This window comes from Rhipicephalus sanguineus, chromosome 3, assembly GCF_013339695.2.
Source record: "Rhipicephalus sanguineus isolate Rsan-2018 chromosome 3, BIME_Rsan_1.4, whole genome shotgun sequence".
NCBI lineage: Eukaryota > Metazoa > Arthropoda > Arachnida > Ixodida > Ixodidae > Rhipicephalus > Rhipicephalus sanguineus.
In genome coordinates this window covers 105,002,143-105,020,398 of record NC_051178.1, presented here as the reverse complement: position 1 = coordinate 105,020,398, position 18,256 = coordinate 105,002,143, and the positions used below count along the sequence as shown (strand labels likewise).

Sequence of the window (18,256 nt, the reverse complement as noted above, 5' to 3'; positions counted from 1 at the left end):
TTTTTTGCTGGCAATTCACTTACAGACTTGGTAACAACATCTACAGCCAAACCCGACCATATAGAACTCCGGTAAATCAGATTATCCTTTATATCGAACTATTCTCGAACACAGCGATGCTTAGCGGTAATGCATAGGAAAATTTACGGCTACATCAAACAAATATAACCGGAACATTTGATATATCGAACATCGGACAGTGCGAAACGCCCCAAGATGTTGGCTTTCCCTAACGGAAGGGGACTTTCCCGCGTGGCTTTGGGAGAGCTAGCAGTGTGATTAGAAGGGCGCCGCTAGCGCCGCGCCGCAGAGTGAATAGAAACCACCGCTTGCCATCGCGTACTTTCTCCCATGATTCCTCATCGTCGCGCTCGTCGTGCGTTGTCGTTGTTCGCTTCTCCACTCGTTTTGTTAACGTGATGGACGTCGTAAAACGCAAGAACCTGGCTGTTCTACAAAAGGCTGGAGTTTTTGGAAAGGGAACGAAGCGTCTCGGCTTGAGCAAGGCAGCAGGGCCCGACAGGCAGCGGAAGCGGCAAAATGCCCTCTCCAACGCAACCCCTATCGCCACTGCACTGCACTCATCTCGCGAAGCTAAGGTACGGCCCCTTTTGAGATACTGGGATGCGCATGCGAACCCACAAGCACCATAGTTCGAACGATCGCAGATACGCTTCCACGCGTTCACTGCCACGGGTGGTTCTCCACGATGGCTGTCTGGAATCCCAGCATTCCTGACCGTTAGGTGTAACGCATATATAGCATCATCCAATAATCGGAACGCTTTCAAGAATATGGCCGGACGCTGGCGAGCGAAATCTCCTCGCAAACAATTTATCTTTTGTGAAGCTCGACGAAACATCCGTAAAACCACAGAACGGGTCCTAATCCGTAAACGTTACGAAAAATTCGAGAACATTGGCAAGTTACCAGACTGCTTTTAAAGGGACCGACAACTGATTTTTCTCGACCCAGTTTTTTACGACGTGACAGGAAGCTTACCCTTCGTAGCGTTTGTAGCTGCAGTGGTTTACCCTAAAAGCACGTAGTTATTTTATAAGCAGTATTTTTCGATCTGAAAGGCTCCAAACACGCATGAAGGCTTGCTCCAGGAACGCTGAGAATTGATAGCGATGCCGCTAGCCCTTGTGAAAGCTGTAGTTGTTCTGCTTTCGCAGGAGTAACTGTAACTATGCTTAACCACCTTTATTTTGAGCTTTCCAACCATTTTTGAAAATAGCAACCTGTTACAATGAGATGATGTGGCCTTATACACCTTCTCGGTATTTGTACAGCGTTGTGTGCGCCTGCGCCCAAGGTTGCCTGCGCCTGTGTCAAGGCTGCCTACGCCAAGCGAAGGCAGCGCCACTTTGTTGCATACAACTAACGCAGGCCTATATGTACATTTTTATGGAGTAATGTCTTTTAATATAAAGAAATGAACAATATTTCAGTACTAACAGAAAAGTAATCGAACGCGTACACCAATCACGTGACCGGCTTCATCGGACCATTTATCATTTTGCCGCCAGAGGCGCCAAAGGTCATTTTTCGCGACTTTCACTGAAGAAATAAAAATATAAATCCACCTCTCACAAGATAAACAGGGTTGGTTTGAGTCAATGCGACGGACAATCTTTTCATCAGTGCAGTCATCTCATTTCATGTTCTGGGCAGTTGTCGGTCCCTTTAAGTAAACTGACACAACCCACTACGGTGGGTTTTGTACAGTCGAAGCAGCTCTATTTGTTCTCCAAATAAAGACGACGAAGAAGGGCGTCTCGTAATCGTGGTGCCAGCACCATCGTGCGATGGCCGCGAATCTAATGGCGACAACGCTGTAGACATCGTCAAAGAAAACAAGGGCAGCGGTATAAGTATACAGACATGCGTGCCGCGTCCAGCATCTTCTGGTCGTTCACGGTCGCGGTGGCTCTCGTTCCTTCGACGACGGCCAGCTGGGAGCGTCAGCTGGAGCCCAAACTGTTCATCGAGGAGTACCCGCACCAGCTGGTTCGCGTGTTCCCCGCCCATAACATATCCGACGCGCCAGGAGAGTACCTGCGGCTACTCCTTCTCGACGGCGATTACGTGCTCGTCGGAGGCAGAAACTACCTATACAACCTCAGCGTTCACACGCTCGATCAGGTAAGGCAGAGGACCCGAGCTTGCGCTATGCTAGCCCAGAACTCGGGGCCCACACCCGTGGCCTCCGCGATCAGTTCCGGCATAACGGCGAGCGACGGCGTGCTGCCGGAGCTTATCGCGGCTGCCCCGCTCGACCTTAATGTCGCTCCTCCTCCCTCCGTGACCTATACGTTACCAGTCCACTTACAGGCCGCATTTTGTTCTAGACATGCATTGCACTGCTATTGCGAATCTTTGGTAAGCAAGTTCATATTTTGATCCATAAATGACGGGATTCCATTTTCAATACACAAACGGTTCGTAATCCAGACCCTCGCCCCAGAGAAAATGCGTAACGTTTTGACTTTGGGTTGCTGACCTCGCAAAGTTCCCTGGTCACCGCAACACGAGTAACGTGATTTAACACGCAGAAGCTTGGCAATCGCTAATGAGGCCGGGAAGACGCTCCGCAGCATTTCGAGCTTGCTTAAAACGTATGCAAAGCACGGTATACGAGCGCTTTTTGCCCCCGTCCTACTGTAACATGGTCGAAATTCGAACTCGCTAACTCACCGTGCTCGAGAACAAAGGGCCAGCGCCACGGCAGAGGTTGCACTTCTCGTTAGAAGTTGGTGGTTCAGTGATCACGTTCAATGTTGAACGGCCCTCTAGATGTCCTCGATGTCCCTATAAGACCTTGTAGGCGAAGAACATGCTTCTCATGGCTCGAGCTACACGTTTAATACGATCCCCCATACTTTCCTTGGCATTATTGTCTGTTAGTTCTCATTATTATTGTGTATAACAAAGAAAAACGAGCCCTTAAAATTTCCACTGCTTTCCTTCATTCATAGCGGACTTGATGCTTTGAGGTAGTGTGCGAGGGATTATTGGTCAGCTGCCAGCTCGTAATAAGTTCACGTGCTACGTGACGCCAACAGGCAGAACAAGAGTGTTCCACACTCGCCGTCATGGCTACTGGCGGCGCTGACTGACGCTCCCACGTTTAAATACACATATATACCCCATAAAATGGACGGGGGGATGGGCGCCGCGGTAGCTCAGTTGGTAGAGCATCGGACGCGTTATTCGAAGGTTGCAGGTTCGGTCCCTGTCCGCGGCAAGCTATCTTTTCGTCCACTTTTCTTTCTTCACATTTACATTACATTTACTACTAATAACGTCCCCTATACTTTCCTTGGCATTATTGTCTGTTAGTTCTCATTAATATTGTGTATAACAAAGAAAAACGAGCCTTTAAAATTTCCACTGCTTTCCTACGTTTAATACGTGCCTTCCTAGATTTTCTTCTCGTGGTTTTAAAGTTTTGAACACTACTGTAGCATGTACAGTCGAAGACACACCGAAAAGCATAGACGTGCACAGGGTTCCCCATCAGGGGGGCGAAGGTTCATCGCAGCGCCCCCCCCCCCACCCTACTAAGTCATTGTATGTGGCAGATTTTGCGCCCCCCCCCATCTTAGGTGACGAGAAGGGTCAATGTACGGCGCAGATTTTGCGCCCCCCCCCCCCCCCCATTCTCAGGTCATTAGGGGGCGCGGCCGCCCCCTCCGGCCCCTGTGCGCACGCCCATGCCGAAAGGCATAAGGACACGGCACGAACCTCCACATGCTTTATTTCCCGGAATCACACCTTCCTTTGATACACCCCCTGCCTCTAGCTGAACACGTACCCGACACACCTGTTCCAGCTGGTAGACAGGAATTCTTAATGCGATTGACGTTTTGGTATTGCAAGCATCACCGACTAAGGCTATCCATTAACTTGCTTCCTTTCCTACCTTGAATAATATATTCAGAACAAACTGCAATAAGGGTGAGCTTACGTTAAAACAAACGCTTTCTTCTGGTGCTCCGAACCGTTGTAACTGGAACCATCAAGTCCGCACGGAACCCCTTCCAATCTTGTTGGGCCGCTCTAGGCGCCTGCTTTCGGCGCGAACTGATATGAAGCCAGCTCATGATATGGCTTCAGTTACGGTGTGTCCGGAAATTCGCAGTGCCCACGATCTATAGGTGGCGCGCTGTGCGATTCAAGATGGCGCCCGGAGGAGGGTCAACTCCGTTTGTTAGCACAGGAACAGATAGGACGTGCCGACTTACAGCGTGCCACTTTCACCGGATGAAGTCATGAGCTGCACTGAAATGGATATGTGACCAAAATACTTTCCCAAACCATGGAGAGTGCTAAGTTCTCGCCACCTAATTATTTGCTGCTGCGTGAAAAATTAGATTTCAGCTCCGTTACCGTGCATAAACAATGCTTTGCGAAATCCTCTGCGTGCTACAGAAAACTGCATGAACTAGAATTGACGAATGAACTGAACGGCACTCCGAGGCAGTACGTATACCGAGCCTGCCTGACGGATTTTCCGCAGTAGTAGGCCGCTAGTGAGTAGCGCCGTCGCTGCTGCACGGGACCGCATGTTTAACGTGGTGATGGATTCCAAACATATTACGCCGTCGTCATTACTTCCGCAGTCAGGCAGGCGGAGTTACTTCTTCAAGGAACACAAGGATTTAACATCCCAAATTCGGTAGCGCTTGTGTCACAGCCATGCTCGGCATGTGCAATTCACTTCACTAGGATGTTGCAGGTTCGATCAGCACGATCGAAACATCAATGTCGAAAAGAATGCACACGTTACGTATGGTTTTCGCAACGTCGAAGAATTCGACGTTGCGAAAAATTCGTCGAACAACAATGCCGTTCGTAAGGTACCGGTGAAGTACAGGAGAAGTTAGCCGAGAGGCATGGATTGTGGCCGTGACTGCACGTTTTATCGCTCTAACCATTTCGCTTCGCTGGTCGAGCTCGAGCATGTTGGCGGAATGCGGCGCTCCATAATATCTACAATAATTGCCCTACATGCAATGCACAAGAAAAACTTTTATTTTGATCTCGCTCAAGGATATTATACCTTAAATACAATCAAAGTGACTTACGAGCGTGAAAAAACATTATAACGCACGAGGGGATGTGAAGTGCAACTCGCCCCTCGTGAGTTAGCAGCTGATCGTTCGTCGTCGCTGTTACTCTCGGTGCTTTCACAGCCTTCTACGTCCAGTGAAAAATCCTCGTCGTCAAGATGATTTCTTTCAACATCACTGCTGAAAGCAATCTGAAGAATATCCTCCGAACGACTTCGACCACTCCGCGTCACCATGTTTACAGTTAGAGAGACGTCTGGGCGGGGAGAACATTTTGCTCTCAAACCGGTCAATAAGGAAATCCCTTGCAGTGTGCTGTCACCTATCAACAAACGTACAAAAACAAGCGGCGCAGCACTGGCTATGAAACCGATGAAACCACGAAACCAACACACTGGTGACGGACGGTGTTGAGAGCGTTCGCTCCACGAAAGGTGGGGAGTGGACGCGTCTTCGAATGACTGAAGCGTCGCTCGTACGATTCATAACAGCGCTTTCCTGACAAAGGATAGTGACCCTATTTTAATGTATCGCCAACTTGAGATTGCTCAGTTATAGAAGAGCACATCGCGAGCCCGCGTGACCTCCCGCGTACAATGTGATGGGATTCATACACTACAAGAACACTGACGAATGCTATATGCAAGTGAAACAGGGTGAATTTTAACTGAAAATGTCAGACGATAACATTTAACTAACGTACGTGGCTACAGAAAAGCTCGCGAAGCTGTGTACGCTGTGGGCTATCATTGAAAGCGCGAGTTGCCACGTATTTTCACGAAAACTTCGCGTCTCGCAATAACGAATCAGGTTTCTTGTGTCACGGAGGGCCCGGTTTGTTCACTGATGCAGGAATCATGCAAAGTCGTAGTGTTCCTTTCTTGCCAATGCGTACTGAGGCTAGCGCCGCCGAACAAGGGAGAGACTGCGTAGTGCTGCCATTTTTTCGTCTACTAACCCTCCTCGAGAGGGTGCTCCTGAATTCCGCTTGGCGGCGCGACAGTCTATGGGCATTGCGAATACTTATGAGCGATGATCTCCTTTACGTGGTGTAATGAGTAACAAACGCGGTCGCATCATATCTGTCCAACTCTGAGGTAACACACCGAAAACCTTGCAGGCGGGCAACATCAGCTGGACAGCGTCCGGCTCCAGCAACCCCGTGTGCACAGACCGGGCAGTGCCGAATGATCAGAACTGCGCCAACTTCATCCGCGTGGCGCGGCACCTGTCGTCACAGAGCCTTCTCGTGTGCGGCACGAACGCATACTCGCCTCGCTGCCGGGAATACAAGTACGACCCGGCACAACGAAACTACACCTGGAAGACGGACGTCGACGGGCAGTCCATCTGCCCGCTGGACCGCAACAGTAGCGCTGCTGTGCTGTTCGTGAACAACAGGCAGATCGCCGCACTGTCGGCGCGAACTGGCGTACCCAGGGCACCGGCCGTGCTGGAGGCGAAACCCCTACGGACCAGGCCAGAAGACGCGACGCAGCTAGCCGCTGACGCGGATTTCGTGGGCGCTTTCGCGTTCGACGACCACGCCTATTTCTTCCTCACCGAGACTGCGCCAGAGAAAGACCACTGCGGTCCTCGAACTGCGGCCACGGTGGCCCGGGTGTGCGTCAACGATCCCGGCGGCGTGCCGCCGCACGACTGGATGTGGACAACACTGCAGAAGGTCCGCCTTCACTGTTCACTGAACGGCACGAAGCCATTCGTCTTCACCGACATCGCGGCAGTCAGCCCAATCATGACCCGCTGGAACAAAGCATTCGTGTTCTACGCTCTTTTCCGGATCCAGGGCAGCCCATTCAAAGGGTCGGCCGTGTGCGCTTTCAGCGTGGACGACCTGATCGCCAGCATCAACGACGGGAAGCCCGGCCGCGAGAAGTGTCCAACTCAGCCAACCGTCGTCAAAAACGAGACTCTGTTCCTTCAGGACAACAGGCCGCTGTCTGAGAGAGAGGTGCACAACTACCTCAGCGAACCAATGTTGGCACACGTCGGTTTCGATTACCACTACACCAGCCTCTGGATAGACCCACAGGTACGCACCGTGAGCGGCAAACGCTACGACGTGTTCTTCATTGGAACCAGTCATGGCCACGTGATCAAGGCCATCAACGTTGGTCAGAACTCAATTTCAACTGTTGTCATTGAGGACATCATTGTATTTCCGGGAGAGGATCCGGTCCTGGACCTGAAGATCGTCAGACGTCCCGGCGTGGTCACACTTTTGGTGACAACGTACCACGAGCTTGTCTCTGTGCCACTGGACAACTGCAACTGGACGGTGCGCACGTGCACTCAGTGCGTTGGGCTTCAAGACCCGTACTGCGCCTGGAACAAAGACACGACCAAGTGCGAGAGCCTCGTGGACCAGGCTGTGCCCAAGAACGCCGTGCAGGAAGTGGTCGGTGGCCACAGCCTCGAGTGTCCGGACGAGTTCTCCAAACACATGAATAACATGAAGTTCCCACATGGCAGCGATCCGTGGACCATCGACAACACTGCTTCCAGTGGTCGAGCAACGCCTCATCTCTACAGCGCCCACACGCTGGGATTTGCCATCACATTCTGCATCATGGGCTCCATCGTGATTGGTTTCGGTATTGGCTACTGGTACAGGCACAACCAGCGTAAGGACATGGCTTACTTCAACTACCGCTGAAGCAGAGGCCACCATCCAGAAAAGACAAGACAGTTGCGTGCGTGTGTGACTACCAATTTTTTTTTTATTTCTTGGTTTCGGAACAAGTCACATTAATGCATTCACAATAAAAACGCCCAGAAACTCGGGGCCAAACAATCCTCCCCACGTATGGTTACAAATCAAAACATGCTTTTGCTACACCCAAAAGGCGAAAAGACAAGACTACAAAAAGAATCTGGAGTACAGGAGTCAGCCTTTGTTTTTAACTTGTGTGTACTTCGCGAAATCGCCAGGCCCGCCCGGCATGCCTTAGTCGTTATATTTCGTTTGACCAGACGCGTTTTGTCGAGCCACGATCGGCGGGATATCCAAATTGTTCTTGTTTTTAGGGAAACAAACTAGGCGCCATTTGTACCTCGAAACCGGTCCTCTTCGAACCTTCGTGGGCACGAAAAATACTTTAATATTAGCGTGTCCTTAACGGAAGGAAAAACGCTACGCTGCACATCAGTTGCTTTCTTTGCCGCGAGTAAAAAGTGCTCATGTGCTTTGGTCATTTGTTCTGAGGTGGACAGTAGTTTTTCCCGTGCTGTCGCCGCCAAAATGCAGAGACCTCCGGCGTAAAGAAATTCGAGTTTGTCGGCGTCTTCCCCCCACTTAACGCCAGGACCGAGAGGGAGTTTGGCAATGGAACCTCCCAAGGCTGACGCATGTTACGTTCCGCAAGAACAAAGAAACGACCGTAAAAAGACTGAACTCGCAATGTAAAAATCCTGAACGGAAGCAACCTCATTAGCCATGGCTAAAATAGGTACTGAACACCAAAAAAGTACTGGCAGTGTCTTTTCCTCTGAACCTCTATTGGAAACTGCTTTCGAAAGCAGAGATGAGAATTTCCTTCAACAAAAATTACCTACCCACCCTCAGTTTCTTCACTAAGGTCACCCCGCCAGTAAACCCGAATAAAAACACTGCCGTAGGAAATTTTGCCCAGTATTGTACTTTCCATTGCGCATTCCCAGGCAACTTGCCCCAGTATGCACACCTCAATGTTGCCCAGCAATTAGCTGGCAGCATCGTAGTGTAGAGAGGAATTGAAACACTGGGAGCCACACCATGTATGCACTTCCCGCTCACTGCAGCACAAGGCTCTCCCGCACACTCGTTTCCACTTTGTGTTATGTACAACGTCCCACAGATACCAGCAGACAAACATGCAGGCACAAGTTATTCTGTGAAAACAACCGCCGCAGGGCGAACAAACCCCTGGACGTGCGTATAAATTATGCGATGTGGGCGTTGTGACGGAGTCGCTGTAAAATGAGACCTATTTTTCCCTCTTCCGCTGATGGACTGTATGTACAGGTGCGCCCAGAGTTATGAGGAACACAAGCGATGGTAAAACAAAAGGAGGAGTAGGCACCTTCGTCATCCAAAGACTGCAAGGTTCTGAGGCAGTCCTTCCAGCCATGCACAAACTCAGTAGATAAGGCACATTCTTGGCACCGAAGAGCGAAAATGACCACGATGCACCAGTGATGGTCGATGGAAATGCGCTCTTGCCCCCTTCTCAACACAACCGTTCACGTCTCGCCACTTCACATTTTCATACAACCGAAGAAAAACAAATTCTGCAGGTTCAAATCATGGTCAGCATTCCGCTGAAGTAAGAGTGCGTCCTGCAACTACATGAGTAGCCATTGAACATCAGTATGACGCAGAGAAATATAAAGAAAGTGAAAAAATTTTCAGAAGACACCATGACCTAGAAGGCACAGTGTTCCACAAAGCAAGGCCACAGCCCCTTGCCAGACAGAAAGGGCGAAGACTAGATAGAAAACACTCTTTATCATCACTCTCCGAGAGTCGCATAGTTCGACACTGGACCCGACCAACTAAAACCATACTAATGTGACACAGGACTCATGTCAGACCGAAATGCAATCTCCTGTTCCTCCCTGCAAGTAGCAGTTAAGCGAACCTTGCTCCCCACGTGATCACAGACTCAATGGCAGACGAGGGAGGGGAAAACATAAAACCACTCGAAGAGAATGCAATGAGAAATCACCTGGAGGCTGTTCGGGCCATACATATATATATATATATATAATATATACATACATACAACCGCACAAAGGCGACGCGCGACGTCCAGCACGAATGATGGCGCAGTGATGTACATACATATATTACAAAGAGGGGGATTGTTTTCCTTTTACTCGCTAAATGAGGATGCAAATAACAGCAGTGATCCCTAGGAACTCATTCGTCTTGAATGCAGGGTCAAGTCAAACAAGCGTGCAGCATGTGGCTCCCCTCAAAATACCCCCAACCAACAACAGCCTTTCTTCGTACCAACCTTCCCATCGCTACACCTGCCCAAGGAAGCAACCAATGACTCAACTGTGACAGCACTACGAGATGAAACGACACCAACAAGCATGTTGCTGCAGCGAAAAGTCTACAGTACTGAGCCAGCGGAGCAAATGGACGGCCTCCCTGGCTCTCAACAAGCTTCCCAAGAAGGCAACCGTTGCACAGCTAGCCCGCATTCCTCCACAGCTCCTCCTACATCTCCCTGGCATCTGCCACACGACAGCACAAATCCGGAAAAAGAATAAAAACCAAAGGAAGCGAGGGGTGTCGTGTCTGTGTAGATAAGCGCAGCCCCGGGAATACTTCCCCACTGTCATGGTCCCTAGCCCCCTCCTCTTTGCAGAATGAGAAACCTGCTTGTCCTGGCCACAAATAAAGAAAGACGCCGCCCTGTGTGCGCGTGGATCGTGGGTTAGATTTGTTTTTCTTTGGCCACGGAAGGTCTCTGCTCTGATGCGTCACATCGCATCGACGGACAAATCTGAGTTTTTTCCCCCCCTCAACCTACCCCATGTGTCCTTTCTCGCAAACACTTTCACACAGTCACTATGCCTCGTGGAATTCAGTCATAATTTAATGAACAGAGGTCAAAAAGCGTAAAATTAAAGCTATGATCGAGCTTAAACAAGTATGCCACCTGAACCGCTCAACTACAAGTGACAGAACCCTTGACAATGACGGCAACAGAAGTTTCAAGTCAACTACAGTTGGTACTTATCCTAACGCCCGCAGTATGAACAAAACATCACTTAATAACGCCCAAATGCAGCGACCTCAAAGTCGGCATCACTCAGACGCACATACAAGCTTTGTTCATTTCGCTGATTAAAAAAAATTCCTAGCTTTACTGTACACCTAGCGACAAAAACTGCAATCGTAGCGAAATTAATCCAAGCTCCACCCTACAGCCTGGGAGGACAGGAAATAAGGTCCTCCGGAAAAACCCAGCTCCGTCACCACATTTTCAACCTAACTGGGACCTTCATCCTTCCTCCATCGTTCTGACATATGGTCGGTTGCCATGGATACGGCGCACTTCCTGGCAGGCAAGGCAAGCCTGACGTATGTGCCGCACACGTGCAACACAAGTCTTAAGCACCCCAGACACACAAGGCTTGCTGTTGGTGTGGCCCTCTGAAGTGCGCTGACTGTACTGTGCGCGGCACCTGTGTTGCTCACAGTTGCACATGCGAGCCTCAAGTTATACGAGGCCCACACAATGTCAGAGCACACACTACACACATGACAAAAAGAAAAAAAAAAGTGCACAGCCACAGAGCAGCACTTAGAAACAAGACACCTAAAAAAATGCTACATCAAGTCTAAAGAAAAGAATGCAAGGAACATTATCACACCGGAACCTCGTGCACATGTATCCTCTAGCATAACGTATAAATGAGTTTATATTGTTTTTTTTTTTAAAGTGTGCTCACAACGCTAGAGGCACAAGAAGAGCCCGCCGTGTTTCTGTTTCGTAACAGACATTCTTGCAAGATGAGCCCTCTCACAGCCTCGGGCAAATGCTGCAGAAGTGAGTCAAAGGTGAAAAAAATTTTTTTCCACAAAAAAAAAAAAAAAAGTGCTACTACTGCGCTGCACCGAATAGCCTTAAAAAGAGAAAATGCACCAAACAGTGACATTACTAAGCATTCAATAAAGGATAACAGCTCTCTTAGCACAAGACATGACTACAAGTGAATGCACAAAGCACTATAAGATGATAAAGCATCTCTGGGCACGCAAAGAGAGGTGCCTCCTGTTTATGCAGAGTACACCCCTGGTTAACGACCATCATGGCACACCGGGCAACTGGTTTAAGATAGCATTCCCTCGATTCCTGCATTGTCGTCGCCCGAGTACATATTACACACTTGCGTCAAACTGCTCTGCTCGAAGGGAAATGTCACAACTTCCGCAGGAGACACAGAGCATCGTAACTTGCTTCCAAAGATTGAAATAGTGCATTCACACAGTGGCAGCCTGCAATAAGGTTTTAGCACATAGCTGAAGAAGCAAATATACAAGGAAAAAAATTTTGGAGCACAAAACTGGTATGCAAGAACATTCTATAGATGCGCCAGTTAATGTGCACTTACTGATAACGTGTACTGGAGAAAGCTACCTGCGTAGGATTCAGACATTAAAAAACGATGCAGCTAAGCAACGTACATGCCACAGAGCATGCGTGCCGATATTAATCTCGAAAAGGTGTAGCCACAAGCGAAACGCTTCTCTCACTTTGCGAAGATCTTTGTGTGGCCAAGGCCAAATTTAGTCTGTCTGCATGGTAGGTCAGCAAGTTGCGGCAGAGAGACATGTACGACACTGGAACCGAACTGATGAATTCGATGCATTCCACAAAAACGGAGTTGCAGATAGACACTTGCAAACGAGGAACACAGAATATTGGAACACTAACAAATGTAATAGGCATGCACACCCAGAACACACATGCAGAATAAATATACAGAAGTGTAACCTTGCATTTCAGATGGAAGACGAGCCCAGGTGCATGATTTTGAATACACACCAATAATGCAATCGAGGGACCCGAGCTATGGGATAGCGGTAAGCATGTTGGTGCCAACATGACAGTAACAATATGCTATAATAAATGTGCTCAGTTATCCACAGGCCCCATGAAACAAAACACAGGCCAATGTGTCTCAGAGTGCACTACTGTGACCATGAGATCCAGAGTTTCAAGGCTGTATTGAAAATAAGCAAACTGTAAGCAAAACACCTTTATTGATAACATGCCAATGAGCATGTTCAGGTTCGTTTTCTTTACCTGTGAGAAAGCTCTCTTCAAATGTGTGTTCCAGGTACAACAGCACAAGATGATGAAAAAAAAATTCTTGAAAGTGGAGAAAAACTGCTAGCTGCATTACATTATTGGTCTGCAGAAACTGGCTGGTACTGCTGCTAAAAAACCTACAGTAGCACCTTGCCTGGCAAGGGGACTACTACAAAGCATCCTTGTGCCTCCTGAGTGGTGAATGCTTTAAAGCAGCGCACAAAAACGCCAAGGAATGACGATTTCCTGCCTCAGTGAAGCGCACAACAAATGCCTTATTTGAAGAAAAAAAAAAGGGGGGTTTTGCAACTTCTTTCCTTAAAACAAGGCTGCAAGAGCCAGCACCTATACTGAAGGAGAAAAAAAAAAGCACGAAAGTATCCTTCACGAACTTCCATGGAAATGAAACTCGCGTGAAGAACATTGACTTGAAGAAAAAAATAATTATAAAAATGTGAGCTGAAGGGAGGGAAAGAGGAAGAAACTGACAATGAGCAAGTCTGAGAGGTGGTCAAGAAAAAAAGTAAAAAGGAGTGATGTGCCTTGGCAAATCTATCTGCCCATTCTTGCACCAACTTGAACAGGAAACGGGATGGGCTATCTTACACACAAGTACGCACACATAAAGAGACTATGTATATATATGTGTACACCTAGACGGCAGCCCGTGGTGCAACGCAGAAAAAAAAAAAAAAAAGATCAGCGAAGAAAATGTGTTCGGGGAGGGACCTCCCTTTCCTCAACACAACAAAAGTGGTAGTTGTTTCTTGAAGCCTACAAAGCAGAGGCTGCAGCAATGACCACCGAACTACACAAGGATCACAGCTGCCAAGTTGAGACAGAAACAAGCGGCGGGGAAAGGCAACATGTTGGGGTAATGGGGCCTTGATGGAGCATAAAAGCATCACGAGGAGACAAAAGAAAAAAAAAAAAGGCTATGCCATTTTTTCTCTCCCGTACCAATGTTCCATTTGCTGCCCCTGTCGTGCAGAGAATAAAAAACACGTTGGCTGCACGCCCGTAGTTGCGTACTTTGTTTTTTTCCCCCCGTGTGCCGCCCACCACTGCCTAGAGAATGCACAGCAGTCGTGGATGAGGGGGAGGGGAGGAACACACGCTGAAGGCAGAGACGGGTGGAAGAAGAGGAGAAACTGGCGTGGGGAGGCGTCGGCTGGTGGCGGAGGGGGGGTCCTGCAAACGCACCACCCCCTCAGTTGCCCCACCAGTCATTGGAGGAGCTGCTGTAGTTGCCCCCGTAGCTGTTGGGCCGGTAGCCGCCCATTATCTGGCCGCCTGATCCGCCGTATCCACCGTACTGGGGTGCACCGCCGTAGCCACCGGGTCCGCCGCTGCGGCCACCCATACCTCCTCCGCTGGGTGGCCCACCCATGGGACGATCGCGACCTCCGCCGCCTCCGTACTGACGATAGTCACGGCTGCCAAAACCACCCGAGGCATACCGGGAGCTGCGCAAAAACAGAGTGCAACCAACCGGGTTAAGGGGGGAAGAGGCACTTTGACATGAAGCATCTTTTTATTGAAGTTAGGATGATGAAAACTTCGGTGATCATGTATTTACATGTGTAAATATCAAATATGAACTCAGTTTTTATGTAGCCCTTACGACAATTTTTTCAATTAATCATTCATTAAAATTTCGTTTAATCACCTTTTCAATAAATTGGCTACTCGGATCCTGCTGAATTAAATGTCATTGCATTCTACAGTTATCAAAGAGTGCAAAAAGCAAATTTTATGGTTCTAGCTTTCCTACAACAAAAGTTATGAAGCTTCAAAATCCGCCATTCGATTACAGAGAAAATGTATTTTTGTTATTTTCTCTCTTGTAAAAACTTACGCTGTTCTATAGTAACATATGACACTTTGTTGCACTCACTAAACATCCGGCTTTTCAGTAATACAAAAATGATCAAAATCGAGTGTACCAAAGCTGAGAAACGCTCGCTAAAAGAATGAAAGGTGGCCAAAAAATTGAAACTGAGAAAAAAAGCAAAAAACAATACTCTGTATCTTCAAGGAGCGCTACACAAGTAAAAATGCTTTACTTTGCAAATAAATGCCTTAGAAGACACCAGGAGGGTAGCTTATCACATTTTCCAATCGAAACGGCCCCAGTGCATGTCATTTCAAGCAGTTTGTTGATTGCGGAGAAATCGACGATGCCGTAGTTAGCCGCCGACAGGTCAGAGCCCTCGCACGCTGTTGCGAGCTTGCGCTCGCTAGCGGAAGTTGCCGATAAGCCGGAGATCTTATCTTCAGTCTTTTCCTGCTGTTGCGCACGATCGGCGCTAGTCAAGAACGTCGTGTCGATCCTTCTACCACGCTTCTTATCACTGACGTCGTCGAGGCGGCCGCCGACACAGGTGAAGCCGGTATTTCGACCGATGAATCGCGTTCCGCCACCACGCTGTCCTCCGCTGGATGCGCTTCTGATGCACCCGAGCCGTGATCTCGCTTTCTTTTTTTTCGAATTTACGAGCGCTGCGCAACTTTCGATACGGCTTCGCCACGATCAAAGTTCCAAAATGCGGCCGTGAGCGTAGGCCTAAGTCACTCCTGGCGGCTGCGGCGCACTTCGTCTAGCTCGCTTGGCGCCGTGCCAGTAAGCTGCCGCAACGTGCAGTCTTTGATGAGGATGATAAAAAACGCATGCTCCAGTTTCTTGCCAGCTTGCGCGGGTTGGAACTTTACGGACGTAAATCGACGAGAACAACACAGTTATACTACGGCGACATCAACTTGCCGCTTTGCGTGCACTGTAGCAGACAGCGCGGGAGGCCCGACGAATCGGAAGGCGTTATTTAGTCACGTGGGCTCACTGTGCCAATAGGCTCACGCGGAGGGAATTTTTTTTTTCCCGGATTTTCTACGTGAATTCTGAGTGGACGGAAACAAGGGCAGCGGGATATTCAAGAAAAAGCGCGGCTCTTTCGAATGCGACCAAGATGGCTGCCGTAGGTAACGTAGAACGGCAACAGCGCGGCGCTGAATAAGCCCGTTTTTTACGCGTTCATCGCTAAAAATTTAGCTCGCTGATGGCACATAAAATGCTGTCACGGCTAAAATACTGATCTAAGATGCATGAAAATTGGCGAGGTTATGCATCAGTAGCGGCAGAATCCAAATGAAACATTTTCAAAAATTCAATTTTTTTTCTGATTTTCGGTCTCAAAGACCCGCTTCCCCCCTTAAGCTCCAAGATAACTCTTTGTACAAAAGGTGCTAATGCTTTGGTGGATACGTGCTGTAGAGATCAGTACCTGCGTCCCCCAGAGCCAAAGCGGCGCTGGTTGGAAGCACGCTGCTCTGCTTGCACTTCCTTGGCCAGGGAGGCTAGCCAGTCCGGCAGTTCCTGCTTTGTTTCCGTTATGAGCTCCACAAGGTCCAGGGCCATGTTGCGGTTTTTCTCATTGAAGAAAGACGTCGCCAAACCTGCACCAAACAGAACCTTCAATGGTGCGGCACAACACTATGATCATGCAAATGAGGAGAGTGTAGATACAGCAGAACCCCACTGACACAGATTCTCAAAGAACCTAACATAACAGCTGGTAAAATGAGAAAGAGTAGTGGTGAACTGTACATAATTTTATTTCAATGCTTAGACTTAAAAAAATCATGCAGTCTTGCCTGGTGCACTTTTTCATGCCTGAGAAGGTGCCTGTAGTGCCCGGTGGCTTTTGCCACTGAATCTTCTGAATAAGGACATTGGCTACGGCACCAGTGACAGTGTATTCTCAAGTGATCGTTCCCGGCGATAACGCTCCCGACCTGCTGTATTAGCACGGTTGGCACAGTGCCAGACCACTACGGCCCACTAGACTGTTGAACACCTCACAGAAGTGAAAATTTCCTACAAAAGTGTGATCATCCCCTCAAAGAACTCCTGCTCCACCACACAAGAGGTGCACCCTCCTACAAACCTAGCATAAAGCAGGGCTCAATGCGATGCCCACTCTGCCAAAGAGGCCAACACCAGTGTCCACTGTTCATGTTAGAAAGTGCTAAATGGGAGTTGCCATTAATTCGAGCCCCTGCTTCTGCTTTGAGAACACTGCAGTGACATACTCACCCAGGTTGCCCACACGACCAGTACGGCCAATTCGGTGGACATACTCCTCGATGTCACTGGGCAAGTCGAAGTTGATTACATGCTTTACATTTGGAATGTCCAAACCTCTTGCTGCAACCTGCAACACACAAATCATGCCCTTAACACGTGCACCGAATAGACCAGTGCTCACACAATGTGCTGGAACACTCCACCAGCACTTGTGAAAGCACGACAAATAAGCATTGACAGAACACTAAGGAGTTCGTAGCATGGAAATAACATGCGAGGCCAGCCTGCTTTTTTCCTGGCTCCGTTTGACTTAAGTTTTTTTTTCTTTTCTGCAGACCTATGACACCAACACACATCTACAATAGAGCCAGCAAGGCCACAAATGTGGGACCAGTGAAAACCTTCCGAGGCTAAGCATAATGTACAGTGTTCACGGAATAAAACGCAACATCAAAACCACGTGTAACAGCTTGTACATGCAATTGCTCGAAATAATCACGTCGTTTCACTATGAACCGGGTCACTAAAGGTGATGCTGGCTCTGTTGTAAGTGCAAGAGCCAAGATTACACCGATACGACATGAACTAAACACAGTAGAAATGAAAGTATGTGCATTACTTGGCCCCATATTGACGCATTTCATTCCGTGAACACAGTACATGGCAATGACATGGCATAGTCAATCACAAGATGGAAGGGACAAACCAGAGAGGAATTGTTGTGACTTTCGACAACGCTACCATACTCCATATTCCCAGACTGTAACGTACCCCTAATAATGTTCCATTGCTGGATGACTAAGGGCAAAAGTAGAGTGCGCAACATAATGCAGTGCACAAGACTCACAGCTGTGGCCACTAGAATTGGGGTGCGTCCTGTACGGAAGGACCACAGGGCCTCTTCGCGCTCTCGCTGGGTCCGGTCCCCGTGGATGCTGGTCACCGGGTAGCCCTCCTTGAGCAGGAAATGCTCCAGCGCATCCGCACCTTTCTTTGTCTCCACAAAGCTCAGTGTCAGAGAGTCCGATGCCGACGCATCTGAAATTTTAAGCTGAGCGTTAGACAAATACACAAATCAAAGTGTTTCCGAAGGAAAACTACTTGTAACATCTGCATATTGTTTGTGCAGGTAAGGGCGTCACAGGATTACCGCACAAGTACAGCAACACTGATCAAATGACTAACTGTAATCTACAGAAAGAGCTACCGCAAAGGGTGTGCAAATAGTGATTTTTGAGAGCGAATTGAGTAGTGCTGGAAGC

The 18,256-nt window shown here is 48.6% G+C and overlaps 2 protein-coding genes across 9 annotated transcripts in view; one reads left to right on the top strand and one right to left on the bottom strand.

Moving 5' to 3' along the window:
• Positions 1–1,865: 1,865 nt before the first annotated feature.
• LOC119386891 (semaphorin-1A) lies at positions 1,866–8,082 on the top strand. The gene is made up of 2 exons (XM_037654167.2): positions 1,866–2,148; positions 6,199–8,082. Exons 1-2 carry the CDS (start codon positions 1,888–1,890, stop codon positions 7,753–7,755), a joined length of 1,818 nt encoding a protein of 605 aa, XP_037510095.1. The 5' UTR covers positions 1,866–1,887; the 3' UTR covers positions 7,756–8,082.
• Positions 8,083–8,323: 241 nt separating this feature from the next.
• The window catches only part of LOC119386892 (ATP-dependent RNA helicase DDX3X), a 104,427-nt gene continuing 94,494 nt past the window's right edge, over positions 8,324–18,256 (bottom strand). For all 8 annotated transcript variants that reach the window (XM_049413298.1, XM_037654169.2, XM_049413296.1 and 5 more), the window contains 4 exons: positions 17,842–18,032; positions 17,004–17,121; positions 16,192–16,363; positions 8,324–14,376 (listed from right to left, as the gene is read on the bottom strand). In XM_049413298.1, coding sequence (XP_049269255.1) covers positions 14,121–14,376; positions 16,192–16,363; positions 17,004–17,121; positions 17,842–18,032 — 737 coding nt within the window. In that variant the 3' untranslated portion in view covers positions 8,324–14,120. The remainder of the gene's footprint in view (positions 14,377–16,191; positions 16,364–17,003; positions 17,122–17,841; positions 18,033–18,256) is intronic.